We start from the raw sequence: 13920 nt of genomic DNA, 5'->3' as shown, positions 1-13920 counted from the left end.
ACGTCTTTTGTTCCCGCAGGGATGGTTGCGCTTAGAGTTTCTGACTATGCGCCGGATGAAAATGAGCTTGCAGTGCTGGATGGTGAAGATTACAGGTAAGTGTGTGTGCGGAGTGCAGCGCTGTTATTAGATTTATTGCGAGTATTGCTAACCAGTGTTCTCTCTCCTCTTTCTCCATGCAGGTTGCAGTGATGGTCTGGAGTGGCGAGTGAGCGAAGCGTGGAATGATTTCTGGATCCGCTGCTTACCCAGGTAAGTGCTGTTAATAATGCTGCCCTTGTTTCTTCACCTTTGCAAAATGCGGTGATGCACCGGAGTGGAGGGCGAGGCGAATGAAGCGCGGTGTGGATTCAGGATCTTTTGCTTACTCAGGTAAGTGTTGTGAATAATGATGTTCTTGTCCTTCCAGGTTGAGCATCCAGATTGATGGCTTCAGGATTGGGCCGGAGGCAAGCAGGTAGGCACGAGCTGGACACGGTGAGCGTTATGCTGCAGGAGTGCAGAATAATGCAAAGCGTGTATTGCAGTTTGGGCGTGGCTTATATAGCCAGCCACACCTAAAGACCAGAGCACACCCCAAAAAACTGGTCTGCATTGAGCAGTTCTAAGAAATGAGCTGTGTTACAGGCCTCCATGTTGGATTGAGATCCACAACTGATACTTGCCCTATTCCTGATAATGAGCCTGATGCCAGAGGCACCAGGACTAACTCCATGTGTTCTTATGATGTGTTTAAAGGCCCTTGGGGCCACTTTTAAGGGCTGCATTCCCACTGTTGCCGGGGGCTGTTACACTTGAGGGGGTCAGGGGCATGAATCGTGACAGTGCCGGAGGCCTGAGCCATGTCTGGGGTCCCAGCCTCTTACGCAGGAACACACTTCCTCCTCTAGGTAGATGGTGTGGACCGTGAGTGACTACTGCCGCTCAGGCCAGTAGGGGCGGGGGCACAGGTGGACTGGGCAAAAGGAGCAGGCAGTGGCAAGATGACGGAAGGCCTGTCTTGAGTCATTGGCTGCTGGGTGATGTTGCCAGGGCCCAGCACCACAGCTGCCTCGGTGCCAAGGGCCGTGACCAACACAGCCCTGGCTAGCTGACTCACAGCCGGGGTGGTGTTGGCTGCATCTGCCCCTGCAACTTCCACCACCTGGCTGCTCGGGGCAGCAGATGTCACCACTCCCCCAGATCCATGTGCCTTGGTCACAGCAACCTTAGACACAAGTGTCTTGACCTTCCTGACCTGGAAATCTGCCTGTGAGTCCTCCTGTGCCAATGCAGCCCACGCTGGCTGCCCTCGAGACTGGGTGATGGTAGCCGCAGCTGCACCTGCAGCTTCCATTACCTGGCGGCCTGTGACAGCAGATGACACTGCCTGTCGAGTCAGATGGGTGCTGGGGATGACTGCAACAGCTGCATCTCATGAGCCGCGGGGGGGGTGGAATGGCTTCCCAGTGTGTAGCTGGACATCCTGTACCTGTGGAACACATTGGCCACGTCCCTCTCTGCTGCCACCTTGGCCTCACTGGCCACCCTGGCCACGTGCCCTAACACGCCCACCTCTGGGAGGTCGGCCAACTTTGCCACCCTTACCTTTTGGTGGCCTCTCAACCATGGCACTGATGAACTAGTGCGAATGGGAGGTGCACACAACAATTGTTCTGGGCAATTGGGGTGAAGAGGGCAGGGTACATGATGGTAAACGCATCCCTATGCTCCTGCGAGGCTGTCTGTGACACCTGGGGAAAAATGACGGGTCAGACAACGCTCAGGCACGCCAAAAACAAAATAAAACAAACATGAACGTGACCCCTCGCTAGCCCACGTGCATGGAATAAACATCCTGCAGCAGCCAGGAACACAACAATGCGTAGGTGTGGAACATGCAGGCTCTGACCTCGATAATGGGGTATGCGACACACAGGGGCAACAACAGTGGGAAATAAAGCGTGCGCGACTCACTGACTGCCTTGAATGAAAAAGAAAAACACACCCACGCGTCGGTCCCCATGAATAGCATGTACAGCAAACTGGTGTCCTACGCGGACCTTTAACCCGTACCGAAGGCAACGCCTGAGTGTGTCACGTCACTTACGCGCTAAGGACCTTTCCTCGAATTACATGCTAACGCACAGTTTTTTCACATGCTGAGTCACTCTGCAACAAGCTGGCCACACAAAACACACAGAAGACCATGCTCCTGCCCACAAGGCCATTTACCTGCCCCCCAACGCCCCGATCTGCCTCCTACGAGCCATCTCCTGCTGCCAGCCCACTCAGCGTGTCTGCTGCCTACGTGCCTTGCAATTTGGTGCTTGCACAGATGCCATTGTCAGGGATCCTATTGCTCAAAACACGTCTGCTGAAACAGAAGACTCCCGACTGCTGTACCATCACTCCACAGCCCAGCCCCAGGACCCAGTTGCCCACCAACACCTGCCTCAGGGTTTGCCATGTCAGACCAAACACCATCTGGGGCCAGTGGCAACCCCCACCAGAGAGGCAGAGGGCTGCCAGCTTCAGTCCCAATGAAGTTGGCATCCTGGTGGAGCAAGTCCTGGGGCATTTTGATGCCCTCTTCTAAACCTCACGCCAAGACAAGGAAGGATGGAGTAGGATGTGGGCAGATATCATGGATGCCATCAATGTGGAGGGGGTGGCATCCCACGACTACGACCATGTCCGGAAACGCTGGGAGGACTTCAGGTCCAGAACCCTCAACAAGGCCCGGTGCCTCGTCAAGGCTGAGGATGAAGTGGGGCGCCGGGGCCAGTTGAGCAACAACCAGATGAGGGTCCCGGAGCACATACACCCAGTGCTTTACCACCAGGTCCTAATGTTGTAGATCCGTCTGGAGACGAGTGGTAAGTGTCCATGTGTTCTTGTCCTGCATAGTGCATGTTGAGGTGTGGCTGGAGTTTGCACCTTGGCCTTATGTCTGGCATGCCCCATGTATGGCTGTCTGTTTGCAGGGACATGACAGTGCTGCATGTGAGTCCAGTCAAGCGTGTTGCACATCAATGGTGTCTGTGTTGCAATGCATGATGTGCACCAGCATGTGATGACACACATGTTTGCATGCCTGTGTCTGGACTTGACCATGTTTGGGGTGTTATACATGGATGCTTATGTCACCTTCATGGTCATGCATGGTGTACATGTGCATGTGTCTGAGTAGTGTGTGTGTGACTGGAAAACGCCATGGATGCATGACACATGACCATCACGATGCGTGAATTGACTGATGCGGCCTAGTTGTTCATGAATGCACTGTGATGGAAGGTAGACATGGCCAGATGCATGACTGTCTGGTGGTGTGTGTGCATGTGATCTGCATGTCCCATGATGCATGTGATGTTCAGACCTCCTTCTGATGTTCACACAGTGCCTTGGACATGGATGCAAATTTCTGTTGCACGTGCATGCTTGTTTCTGCATGTGTGTTGCTTGCACTGACCCATATGATGTGGAGGGTGATGATGGTTATGACGTTTGACAGTGCCACTCATTTGCATTTACTTTGTGTCTAGCAGGTATTTGTTCAGAACACTGATGTTTGTGTTCAATGTCTCCCTATCTACAGCGACGATGGTGTTGTAGAGCCAAGCAGCGGGGATGCCTCCACCAGCCGGAGACACAACGCCCAGTCACCCCCCCCAGGTTACAACATCTTCCGGGAGTGAGGGGTCTGCTGCCGTGTCCACGTTTACGGATGCTGCTGACGAGGGGATGCCCAAGAGGGCTAGGTTGGACGTGGGTTCTTCGGCAGCGGAAGGGGCAGGTGAGCCCCACAGGGGCAATCCAGTGCGGAAGATGGTGCAGAGGCATCCAGGTCGGTGGTATTTGAGGTAGAGGAGGAGGCTGCATCAGACCCGCACATGGGGTCTGGAGGGGGTGATGCCAGCGGTGCAATTGGTGCAGTCCAGAGGCAGGAGGCAGCGCAGGTCACCGCAAAGGGGCATGTGCCTAATCCTGTCCCTGATCCTGATCCTGCGACTGTGCACCGGCATGCATGCCTCAGTCCAGACCATTCCGTAGGTAGAGGATGAGTCCACGTCAACTGACTTTCCTTTACCTGCAGACCAGGCAATCCGTGACAGGGTTGAGCCCATGCTAGTCAGTGTCACGATGCGCACAGGCATCATTCGTGATGATGTGCGTGCTTCCTGGCGGGACCACACACGTCATCACGAACAGGTCTGTGCCATCCTGGACTGGCTAGGATGGCTCATTGTCGTGGTTTTGCTACATGTGCAGGGCCTTGCTGTGACCCCCTCCTCCTCTTCATCCACTATGCACCAGTCGTACTCCATGCCGTCTTCTGGCCCAGATGCCACCAGGGCCCCAGTGGACCTGTCTCAGCCACCGCGGCCAGTCTGGTGGAGATCCCATCCCTGCCACAGTCGGGGGTCAGAGCTTCAGCAGAGGTGGTCACCCCAACACCAGAACCACTGGCAAAGGAGGTTGTGCAGGCACCTTCGAGCATGGCATGTGCATGACAGCCCAGGGCCAACAACATCACAGTGGCAGGCATCAGCCGATGGGGAGGAGGACCCAGGATCAAGTGTGTCTTCCGTGTGGCAGCGGATGGACCAGCGAATAGGTGCAGAGTGGCGGCGGACACAGAGGGCATGACTCACCATGGCCAGGGCAGAGAACTATATGCATTGGGCAGAGAGGCGGGCAGAGCTCCTCGAGGAAACTTGCAGGAAGTTGGAGAGGAGCATGGCGAAGTCCCTGCAAGCCCTTGAGGATAGAGCTGAGTCCCTCCTCCGGGAGATAGACAGAGTTTGATGATTCCCTGGCCAAGACATTTGGTAACATCGGTGAGTCGTAGGACTAGTCTGCTGCTCTTTTAAATAGTTCTGTAGTCTTAGGTTTCCTTTTGTTTGTGGGGGATATGAGTCAGGGCCTGCCTGCAGGTTGCCGTCACTGGTGGGGGTATATGAGCCTGGCCCTGCCTGCAGGTTGCTGTCACTGGTGGGGTGGGGGACATGAGTCGGGGCATGCCTACAGGTTGCCGCGTCACTGGTGGGGGTGGGGGACATGAGTCGGAGCCTGCCTACAGGTTGCCCTCACTGGTGGGGGACATAAGTCGGGGCCTGCCTGGGGTGTATGGTGCCATATGGGCTGCCTGCAGAGTATGGACACGGGTGTTGGGGGTCCCCTGTGGTGTGGGCTGCCTGTGGGACATGGTCATGGGTGTTGAGGGGTCCCCTGTGGTGTGGGCTACCTGCGGGGCATGGTCACAGGTGATGGGCTGCCTGCGGGGCATGGTCATGGGTTTTGGGTGGTCCCCTGTGGTGTGGGTTGCCTGCGGGACATGGTCATGGGTGATGGGCTGCCTGTGGGCATGGTCATGGGTGTTGGGGGTTCCCCTTTGGTCTTTGGTGTGGGCTGCCTGTGGGGCATGGTCATGGGTCTTGAGGGGTCCCCTGTGGTGTGGGCTGCCTGCGGGGCATGGTCACGAGTGATGGGCTGCCTGCGGGGCATGATCATGGGTTTTGGGGTTGTCCCCTGTGGTGTGGGCTGCCTGCGGGACATGGTCATGGGTGATGGGCTGCCTGTGGGACATGGTCATGGGTGTTGGGGGTTCCCCTGTGGTGTGGGATGCCTGCGGGGCATGGTCACAGGTGATGGGCTACCTGCCGGGCATGGTCATGGGTGATGGGCTGCCTGCGGGGCATGGTCATGGGTTTTGGGGAGTCCCCTGTGTTGTGGGCTGCCTGCGGGACATGGTCATGGGTGATGGGCTGCCTGGGGGGCATGGGTGTTGGGGGTTCCCCTGTGGTGTGGGCTGCCTGCGGGGCATGGTCACAGGTGATGGTCTGCCTGTGGGGCATGGTCATGGGTGTTGGAATTTCCCCTGTGATGTGGGCTGTCTGCAGGGCATGGTCCTGGGTGATGGGCTGCCTGCGGGGCACGGTCACGGGTGATGGGCTGCCTGCCGGGCATGGTCATGGGTGTTGGGGGTTCCCCTTATTGAATCAGGGGAATAATAACTCACACTATGGACTATGCAAAGTGCACTCCCAAAGGATTTGCTTAACTGCTATGGTCCACCATAGCACAACCCCTTACTTCCATAAATGAGATTTGCTCTTTCTTCTTTGCCTGTCTAGTCATATTTGTCAACCAGCAAAGGCACACGGGAAAGGCACATTGCCTGCACATCGTCCAGCATCAAAATATGTACATCACCCACATGATACCAATCACGCAACTCTGTTCAGACCTATTTACCGTCTGCATTTCTCTACAATTGCTCCCTTGGCCTTCCTCCAACCAAGTGTACCTGCAGTCACTGCTTTGAAGATCTCTCACCCTACCCAAGCCTCACCCTGCCATCCTAGCTAGCCCAGCACAAACATTATTTGCAGGTGCACCCGTCTTAAGACACCTCAGACTCTCCCACCTTAGAGCTCCCACCCGTCGTCCACCCATCTCAATGCCTAACACAATCTCATATAGAAATGCCATCTTGGTGAGCGCACACGTCCCATCCACACTATTAGTACTGATAAACCTACGGCCAGCAAGACCAGCCCCAGGGATCGCCCTATGCCCAACAACGCAAATCAGGTCCTTGATAGTAGGCCCCCCAAACACTGCCATCACCTCACTCGTTATGCTACTCCTCTACCAAATCAAACAGTACAGCAGGCACCTTCCTGTTCCTAACACCACGCCCCTTGGCATCACTGCTACCACCTGAGCTGCCATCATGCTTCCCCTATCTGAACACAGCGATAACACGAGCCAGAAGCACTGCAGTCCCATCCTGACATCTGCAAAGTTCCTTCTCATGAATCACGCTCCATCCAGGCACTGCGCTGACACTCCTGAAAACTGCAACCTACCCACATCCAGCTCAAGAAACTAACCTCCAACAAAACAAGTCACATGAAAACTGTTACATACCAACTCACCTCGTCAAACAGTAATCCGTCCTCTAAACATGCACCTACACACATCCCCACCACTGCGAGAGCCCCAAGACAGAGGCCCATCAAACAGGCTCCTCATGGCCTGTTAGGCAAGAGTGTATGCAGTACCCTTAGTGTGCACTACAACACCCCTGACCTCCTGACAGTAGTAACCCAACCCTTGGTTGGTAGTTTGGACGAGCAGCCAGGCTTATCTCAAGAGGGATCAACGTGAACATAGGGGAGCTACACAGAGGTTCACAGTGACAAGTATTCAAGCAGACACATACACACAGGTTTTCTTGATAAAACAATTATTAATTTATTTACCAGTCAGTTCATGTAAGCCTTCTTCAGAAGGGAACACTGTAAAACATCACATAAATATACTTAAAAATGACACAACCTCTTAGTTCAGAATCAGTACATACCCATTTGGGATGGCATACAGCAGAGGCCTACACCCTCAGGTGACTTCAATTGCTAGGGTGCTGTTGACATTAATGTATTATTGTTGGCATTCAGAATTAGTTACGAGCAAGTAAAAACTGAAAGAATATTAGAGCAAACAAGATACCACAAATATTTTTTAAGCAGGTAAACACTTTCAGATCCCCCAATAAGAGTCTTTCAGTTAAAACAGGCTAAGCCAAAGTCAATAGGCAAGAGTCTATATGGGCTGAAGCACTTCTTTGAAGATGGGTAGAAAAGTCTTTGCACAATGTTTCAGAAGTCTTTGAAGGAAAAGATGAATCAATGAAGGGCCACAAGCTGTTAGACTTGTGAGCAGTAGAAGATGCAAGCAACTCTGCAGCAAGAGGCAAGTTCTCTTAGACTTTGTATAGTACCTTTAAAATGAAGAAAAGATGCAGTAGATGACTCCTATTCCTGTGCAGCTCTGCAGATCTCACTGTTCCTGGGCCTCAGTCGTGGGGACAAGAGGGAGGATGCCGGGGACTCCTGCCCTGCATTGGGACAGTGAAAACTTGTAACTGGCAAACTTCACCTTCAGTGGCTGTTCAGTGTTTCAGCTCCTCGCGTCTACCGCAAATAGCAACACCACAGTTCCTGGCTGTCAAGATGGACTTTACTTGCTTCTGGGGTCCCGCACTCTGTTGAGGGGGCTCAGGCTCAGTCAGTCCTGCTTCCTGGGAGTCCGGAGGATCTTCCTGGAGCTCTTGGCCAACTTAAAAGCAAAGCACATAAACTGATGTTCCTCTCCCTGTCCCTATGGTTTTCCAACAGCAACTCTGTGGAAATTCAACCAGCTCCGAGATGGATGTCCAGGTGGCTTACTTTGGAGTTGATTGGTCCCACCAACTCAAGGGGAGAGGTCGTCCTTCCAGGGCTCCTTTGTCGATGATAACCTGGTGTTTCTGCACTGCAGCAGGGCTTCACCGGGCAAACCAACAGTCCAGGAGTTGGAGCAGGCGTCCTCTTCAAGTTCTTCTTCGGTTCCTTCATCCAGTGGCCGATTCTGCCTTCCAAGCCAAAGGACTCACCTTTTATACAGTGTTCTCCCTTTCACTCCAGCCTATCTGTCACTCACCAAGCAGGTAGGCTGTCCTTGCAGGACAGTCAGCCAGCCAATCATCACAGAGTGTATTTGAGTCTCCTAGGAGACTAAGCACAGGGGGTTTTGTGCACCTCCCTCACTTCTTGCCTACCCCAGACACCCTGGAGCCAGAGGCGGGCTTCGCACAGGCAAAACAAACAAAGGTACCAAACCTGGTTTGGAGCACAGAGTAAATCTCAAGAAGGACCTTTCCACAAAGAAATGGTGTAAAAAGAAGACTGGGACCATTTTGACAAAAATGGCACCCTTGGGTGCTTTACTGCAGCTGCGAACGCAATGTATGGGCACAGCCACATGTATGGGCACAGCCACAGTGAAATGTTTTTTTACACTGGCATATATTGTGGGAAAATGCATTGTGAAATGTGACTGTGTACTGTTAGTGGCTTGCTTCCAGAGACACTGCCGGGGTGGGGAGGCTGAGGGGGCTATAGCCCCAGATCTTTTGGTTGTAGCCCCGGATAGAATCTCAGGGACTAAAACCAAGAGACTATAGCTAGCTCTGAATTCCGCCAGTCCCGACATTAGCTTAGCCCCTGGTCTTTTCCAGAGTTAGCACCACCCCTGCTTGCTTCTATTGGATTTGTTCATGAGTTACCCTACCAAACCGATTGAAAACTGTGTGCTACCATTTGAACCCATTATGTCACCCCCCACTAGTTGGTTTGGGAATGTTTGGTCACTTGTGCGTATTTGTGGGAAAACTTTACACCCCTCCAATAAAACGATTCATCAGCCGCCACTGCAACCTTGAGACAAATCCATCCCTACAGGCAAAGCCTGCCGAGCAGCATGACCCCAATGGTATGGGATAAGAATGAAGAGCACTCTTTAGCAGGGCTCAGACATCCATCGAGCCAACCCATGCAATATTTACACGGACAGGCAGAAATCGTGAACGTGCTTTGAGGGACTATATGTACAATATCTTCTGAAAACTAAATTTGATATTGGTCACCCAAATCAGATCAAATCGAAAGAGGACATATACAAAACATGAATACATGTGACAGTTTTATACACCAATAAACCACTTATTTGCAACATGTTTTACCTGGTACCAGGAGTATGCACGGTCCGATGGGTCGATGAGGATGGTGATGACCTTTGCTTTAGGGACTAGGGCGCCAACTCGTTTTGGGGCTTCCTCGGAATGGAAATAGGTGGCACTCTTTTCGAACAGAAAGTCACTGGTTGCATTTGAATTGGGCGGAAAGAAGTCCATGTACCTGAAAGGGAAAACAAAAAAAGTCAGTGTAAAAAAAATAAAGGACATGTGCTTATATATACATATATAAGCTTTAATACAAATTTAAGAATGAATAATATGAAGTAAATGTTTAGCACCTTTTCTTTAAAGAGCCAAATAAAAGTTAACCAAGTAAATGGTGTTAAACATAAAGGTACACTTTATATTTAGTTCTCTGCTTGTAATAATAAAGAAGGCACATATAAATAAACCTATAAACAGATGTTCTACATGAAAGAATGGCATCATTATATTCATGCCCCTGGGTGTGATAACAATTCTATTTTTATTAAAAAGGTAATAAAAAATAACCAAAATACACCTGCTGTGTAATTAAGCAACCGATAGCAATAAACAAAGATTCAGATGTCATACATGACGCAACATCACAGACGGTTACATTTAAGCCCTGATATGCAATAACACGTGCTGATCTGCTTTGTTGTTTGAGAAATCGAGCGTGAGTGAAATGTAATATTTGCACAGCCTCATACAAATTAATGTATCCCCCTGTTCCTGTTTCAGGGACGTCATTTGGGGGTTGACAGGGGTAGCAGCTGCTACATCTGGCTTCCCCTCTGCTACCCCTAGACCTGACCTTGTGACTCCTGGGCCACAGCACTGGGGAACCCTTCAGACCATTGTTTTTCTGGTTTGACTTGTGTTGGTCAGTTGCTCAAGAGTCCACAGCCACACTTTAGCTCACTGTACCTTTCACCAGGGGCGTAGGAGACACATAAAATCTGGGGGGGAGGGGGCAGGGGGCATCTTGGGGACTTTGTTTTATTTATTTATTTATTTATTTATTTATTTATTGTGTTTTAGTGAAAGAACTCGACTTTTCACAAAATTAGAATCTAAATAGCAGTACGTAATACATTACAAATATCACTGTATAAAACAAGAGAAAAGAAGAAAAGAAAACAGAAGAAAATTAAAGGATGCAGCAGAAAAGAACATGTCTTTGTATGTTGCATTTCTGGATTTTTCATCTGACTGAGCTCATGGTAAGAGAGAGGAAATTACAATTACTTTCAGTGGGCCACAGCTAGGACGCCAGCTTGTTAAGAGGCAGATCACCTGTAAGCGGACTCCTGCCAAATAAAGGAGTTGAAGCCTTTTCTACCAACTGTAAGTTGCTACTTTTTTTGTGTGGGGCAAGGAGACGTGTGTGTCTCTTGGAATGGAAATATGGGGGTTACAAAGAAAGAGGAAATCTTGTTTGTACCTCTGAGTAAGCCCTGTTATGGGAGTAGAGGGACCAGGTGTGTGATGTTGCTGCTTTGACTGTCCTCCAGGGGGGCTACAGCAAACAAGGAGGATGAGCGATCGCAAGCCCACCCCGCAAGTCAGACCTCAGTGCATTCCCACGGGTGTCTTCTTTTCGGAAATGATGTATCTTGGTGTGGTATGACACAGGCAGGAATACTCAGGAACCACACCAGAGCCAGTATTGTAGAAAAGGTAAGTCTTCTTTAATGTTACAGGTTACAGTGGGAAAGTAAGATAGGAGATGAGGTGATGTGCTTCTGCTTCCCTTGGCTCTCTCCCTGCCAGTCCCCAAACGTCCTCTCTGGAATCCTTACACTCGCACCATTCCAGGCCTCGCACCAACACTCCGAGCTCCACTACTCAATCACATAGTCACACAGCACAACATAGCATATATGATGCTAGGATACTACACATCCCCCTCCTTTGAAGAAAAGGAAAAGTATAAACATACATGTGTTAAAAGGAAACAACCCTCGAGGAACATTTCGCCTTATGTCCTAGTCTGCCCCCCAGGACCTCAGGGCTGCCACCCCCAAGCACAACCTGCCCTCATGAGCAAAAACACATCTAACTCACCTAACCAAACTATACAATAGCTTTTCACCTTCTGTAAGGGTCTGCCACACCCAAACCCTGGACCTGCCACGTCCCGGCACAACCTCACCCTAATACAGGACACTCCCGTCGCTGTGATTAAAGCATACTCACTACTTCCAACATCCTATAAAATATCAAAGATAAAACACATGAAGAATAACTAAGTTCTGGATGATACTCACCTAGCTTGTAACCATCATAGCCAGTAACAACATCACCATCCCTCTCCTCACAATAAATAGAAAAGAAAATTTTAGAAAAGCCACTCACAACACAAAGATCACAAAAACACGACACAACCACAAAAGGCGTGGTGTGTAAAAATGTGCACAGTCACCACCATGCAAAACAAAAACTTCCGCTGAAACACCAACAAGATATGTAAAATTGTGGTACCTGCAGAAAGTTCTAACTCCAAAAACACTAAAAAATGTGTGTAAGCACAACAAGGTGGAAAAATGTAGTGCTTCTCCGATGTTAAAACATTTTCTTTTGTAATAGAAAAATTTTATAAATACATGGTGTCACAAATACCCAGTGACACACAAAACTAACCTCTACCGTCTGTGTGTCCACTCGCAGTAACTCCAACCTATCTAGGCTTTAACAGAAAAAATTCTAACATTTCTGCCAACATTAACTACCACTATCTGACACCACAGACTTTAGGAGTCTAAACTACTCACTCCTAACCCCGACACTATAACATCCTACAAGAGACTAAACCAAAACACTAAGAACATTTTTTAAGTGTAGCCTACTCCTACAACTTCACGCGTACTACCTACGTCGTCGCCAAATGATGTATCTTGGTGTTGTATGACACAGGCAGGAATACTCAGGAACCACACCAGAGCCAGTATTGTAGAAAAGGTAAGTATTCTTTAATGTTACAGGTTACAGTGGGAAAGTAAGATAGGAGATGAGGTGATGTGTTTCTGCTTCCCTTGGCTCTCTCCCTGCCAGTCCCCAACCGTCCTCTCTGGAATCCTTACACTCGCACCATTCCAGGCCTCGCACCAACACTCCGAGCTCCACTACTCAATCACATAGTCACACAGCACAACATAGCATATATGATGCTAGGATACTACACAAAATGCATGAGCTACCCTGTTTTCCTTCGTGGCTTTGACACCCTAGACCCAAATCTGTAGGTTGTCTCCCTCAACCCTTTGGGGGTTATCAGTGGTTTAGCCTTTTCCCTTTGTGCCCAGGTGAGGTACCCACACTTGTGAGGTATCGTTTATGTCGGAACGCGGGAAAGTAGGACATGTTGTGTTGGCGGCGTGTTTTGGTGGGTGGCTAGAGGGAAATGTCTGAAAATTGTAGTTTTTTCACAAAATTTCAGACTTTGCCGGGGATTGTGGATAATACATTCTGGGGCGGTTCGCGCAAGTCAGACCTCTGTGGATTCCCACGGGTGTCCTCTTTTTGGAAATGCATGGGGTTCCCTGTTTTCCTTGGTGGCTTCGACACCCTAGGCCCAAATCTGTATGTTGTCCACATGTGTAAAATCTTCTCTGCCGATAATCCCAAACCTTTCGGCAAAGCAGATTTTGCTCATGTGGACAACCTACAGATTTGGGCCTAGGGTGTCGAAGCCACCAATGAAAACAGATAACCTCATGCATTTCTGAAAAGAAGACATCCGTGGGCACCCCCTTTCCACTAAAACCATCCATGGTGGTTTAGTGACCCCCACACCCACCCAAAACAAGTTATCATTTTTTAATTTTTGTTTTTGTTTTGCCTCTTTCCTAGTGGCAGATTGTGCTAGCAATCTTCCCTCAGGGAGGGCTACATTAGATGCCCCCCCATCCATTTGGGGTGGGGGGAGAGGGCCACCCCCCTTTCCACTAAAAACATCCATGGTGGTTCAGTGGCCCCGCAAACCCACCCGAAACAAGTTATAATTTGTTTTATTTTTTTTTGCCCTTTTCCTAGGGGCAGATGGGCACATGTGTGTGGCCATCTGCCCCCCGGGGGGTGGCAAAACATACTGCCCCAGGCTTGGGGGGTGGCTCTGCCAATATTTGCAGTGACCTCCCCCACCCCAAACGGATGGGGGCATCTCATGTACCCCTTCCTAGGGGCAGAAATCTGCCGCCAGGGAGGGCTACATAAGGTGCCCCCTCATCCACTTAGGGTGGGGGGGGCTACCCCCCTTTCAAACACAAAAAATCCTGGTGGTCTAGTGGGCCCCCCTCCCTACCCTCACCCAAAACAAGTCATAATATATATCTTTTTGTTTTCCCTTCGCTAGGGGCAAATGGGCACATGTGATTGGCCATCTGCACCCG

General features: G+C 50.3%; 1 protein-coding gene across 3 annotated transcripts in view; it reads right to left on the bottom strand.

Annotated features, from left to right (window-relative positions):
* NDST4 (N-deacetylase and N-sulfotransferase 4) overlaps positions 1-13920 on the bottom strand; it is a 2547020-nt gene that overhangs the window by 261084 nt on the left and 2272016 nt on the right. For all 3 annotated transcript variants that reach the window (XM_069631065.1, XM_069631066.1, XM_069631067.1), the window contains one exon: positions 9551-9725. In XM_069631065.1, coding sequence (XP_069487166.1) covers positions 9551-9725 — 175 coding nt within the window. The remainder of the gene's footprint in view (positions 1-9550; positions 9726-13920) is intronic.

The sequence above is a fragment of the Ambystoma mexicanum genome, chromosome 6q, assembly GCF_040938575.1.
Source record: "Ambystoma mexicanum isolate Mex_15411 chromosome 6q, UKY_AmexF1_1, whole genome shotgun sequence".
Lineage (NCBI taxonomy): Eukaryota > Metazoa > Chordata > Amphibia > Caudata > Ambystomatidae > Ambystoma > Ambystoma mexicanum.
The sequence above is the reverse complement of the archived record's forward strand: the minus strand, read 5'-3'. Positions and strand labels throughout refer to the sequence as shown.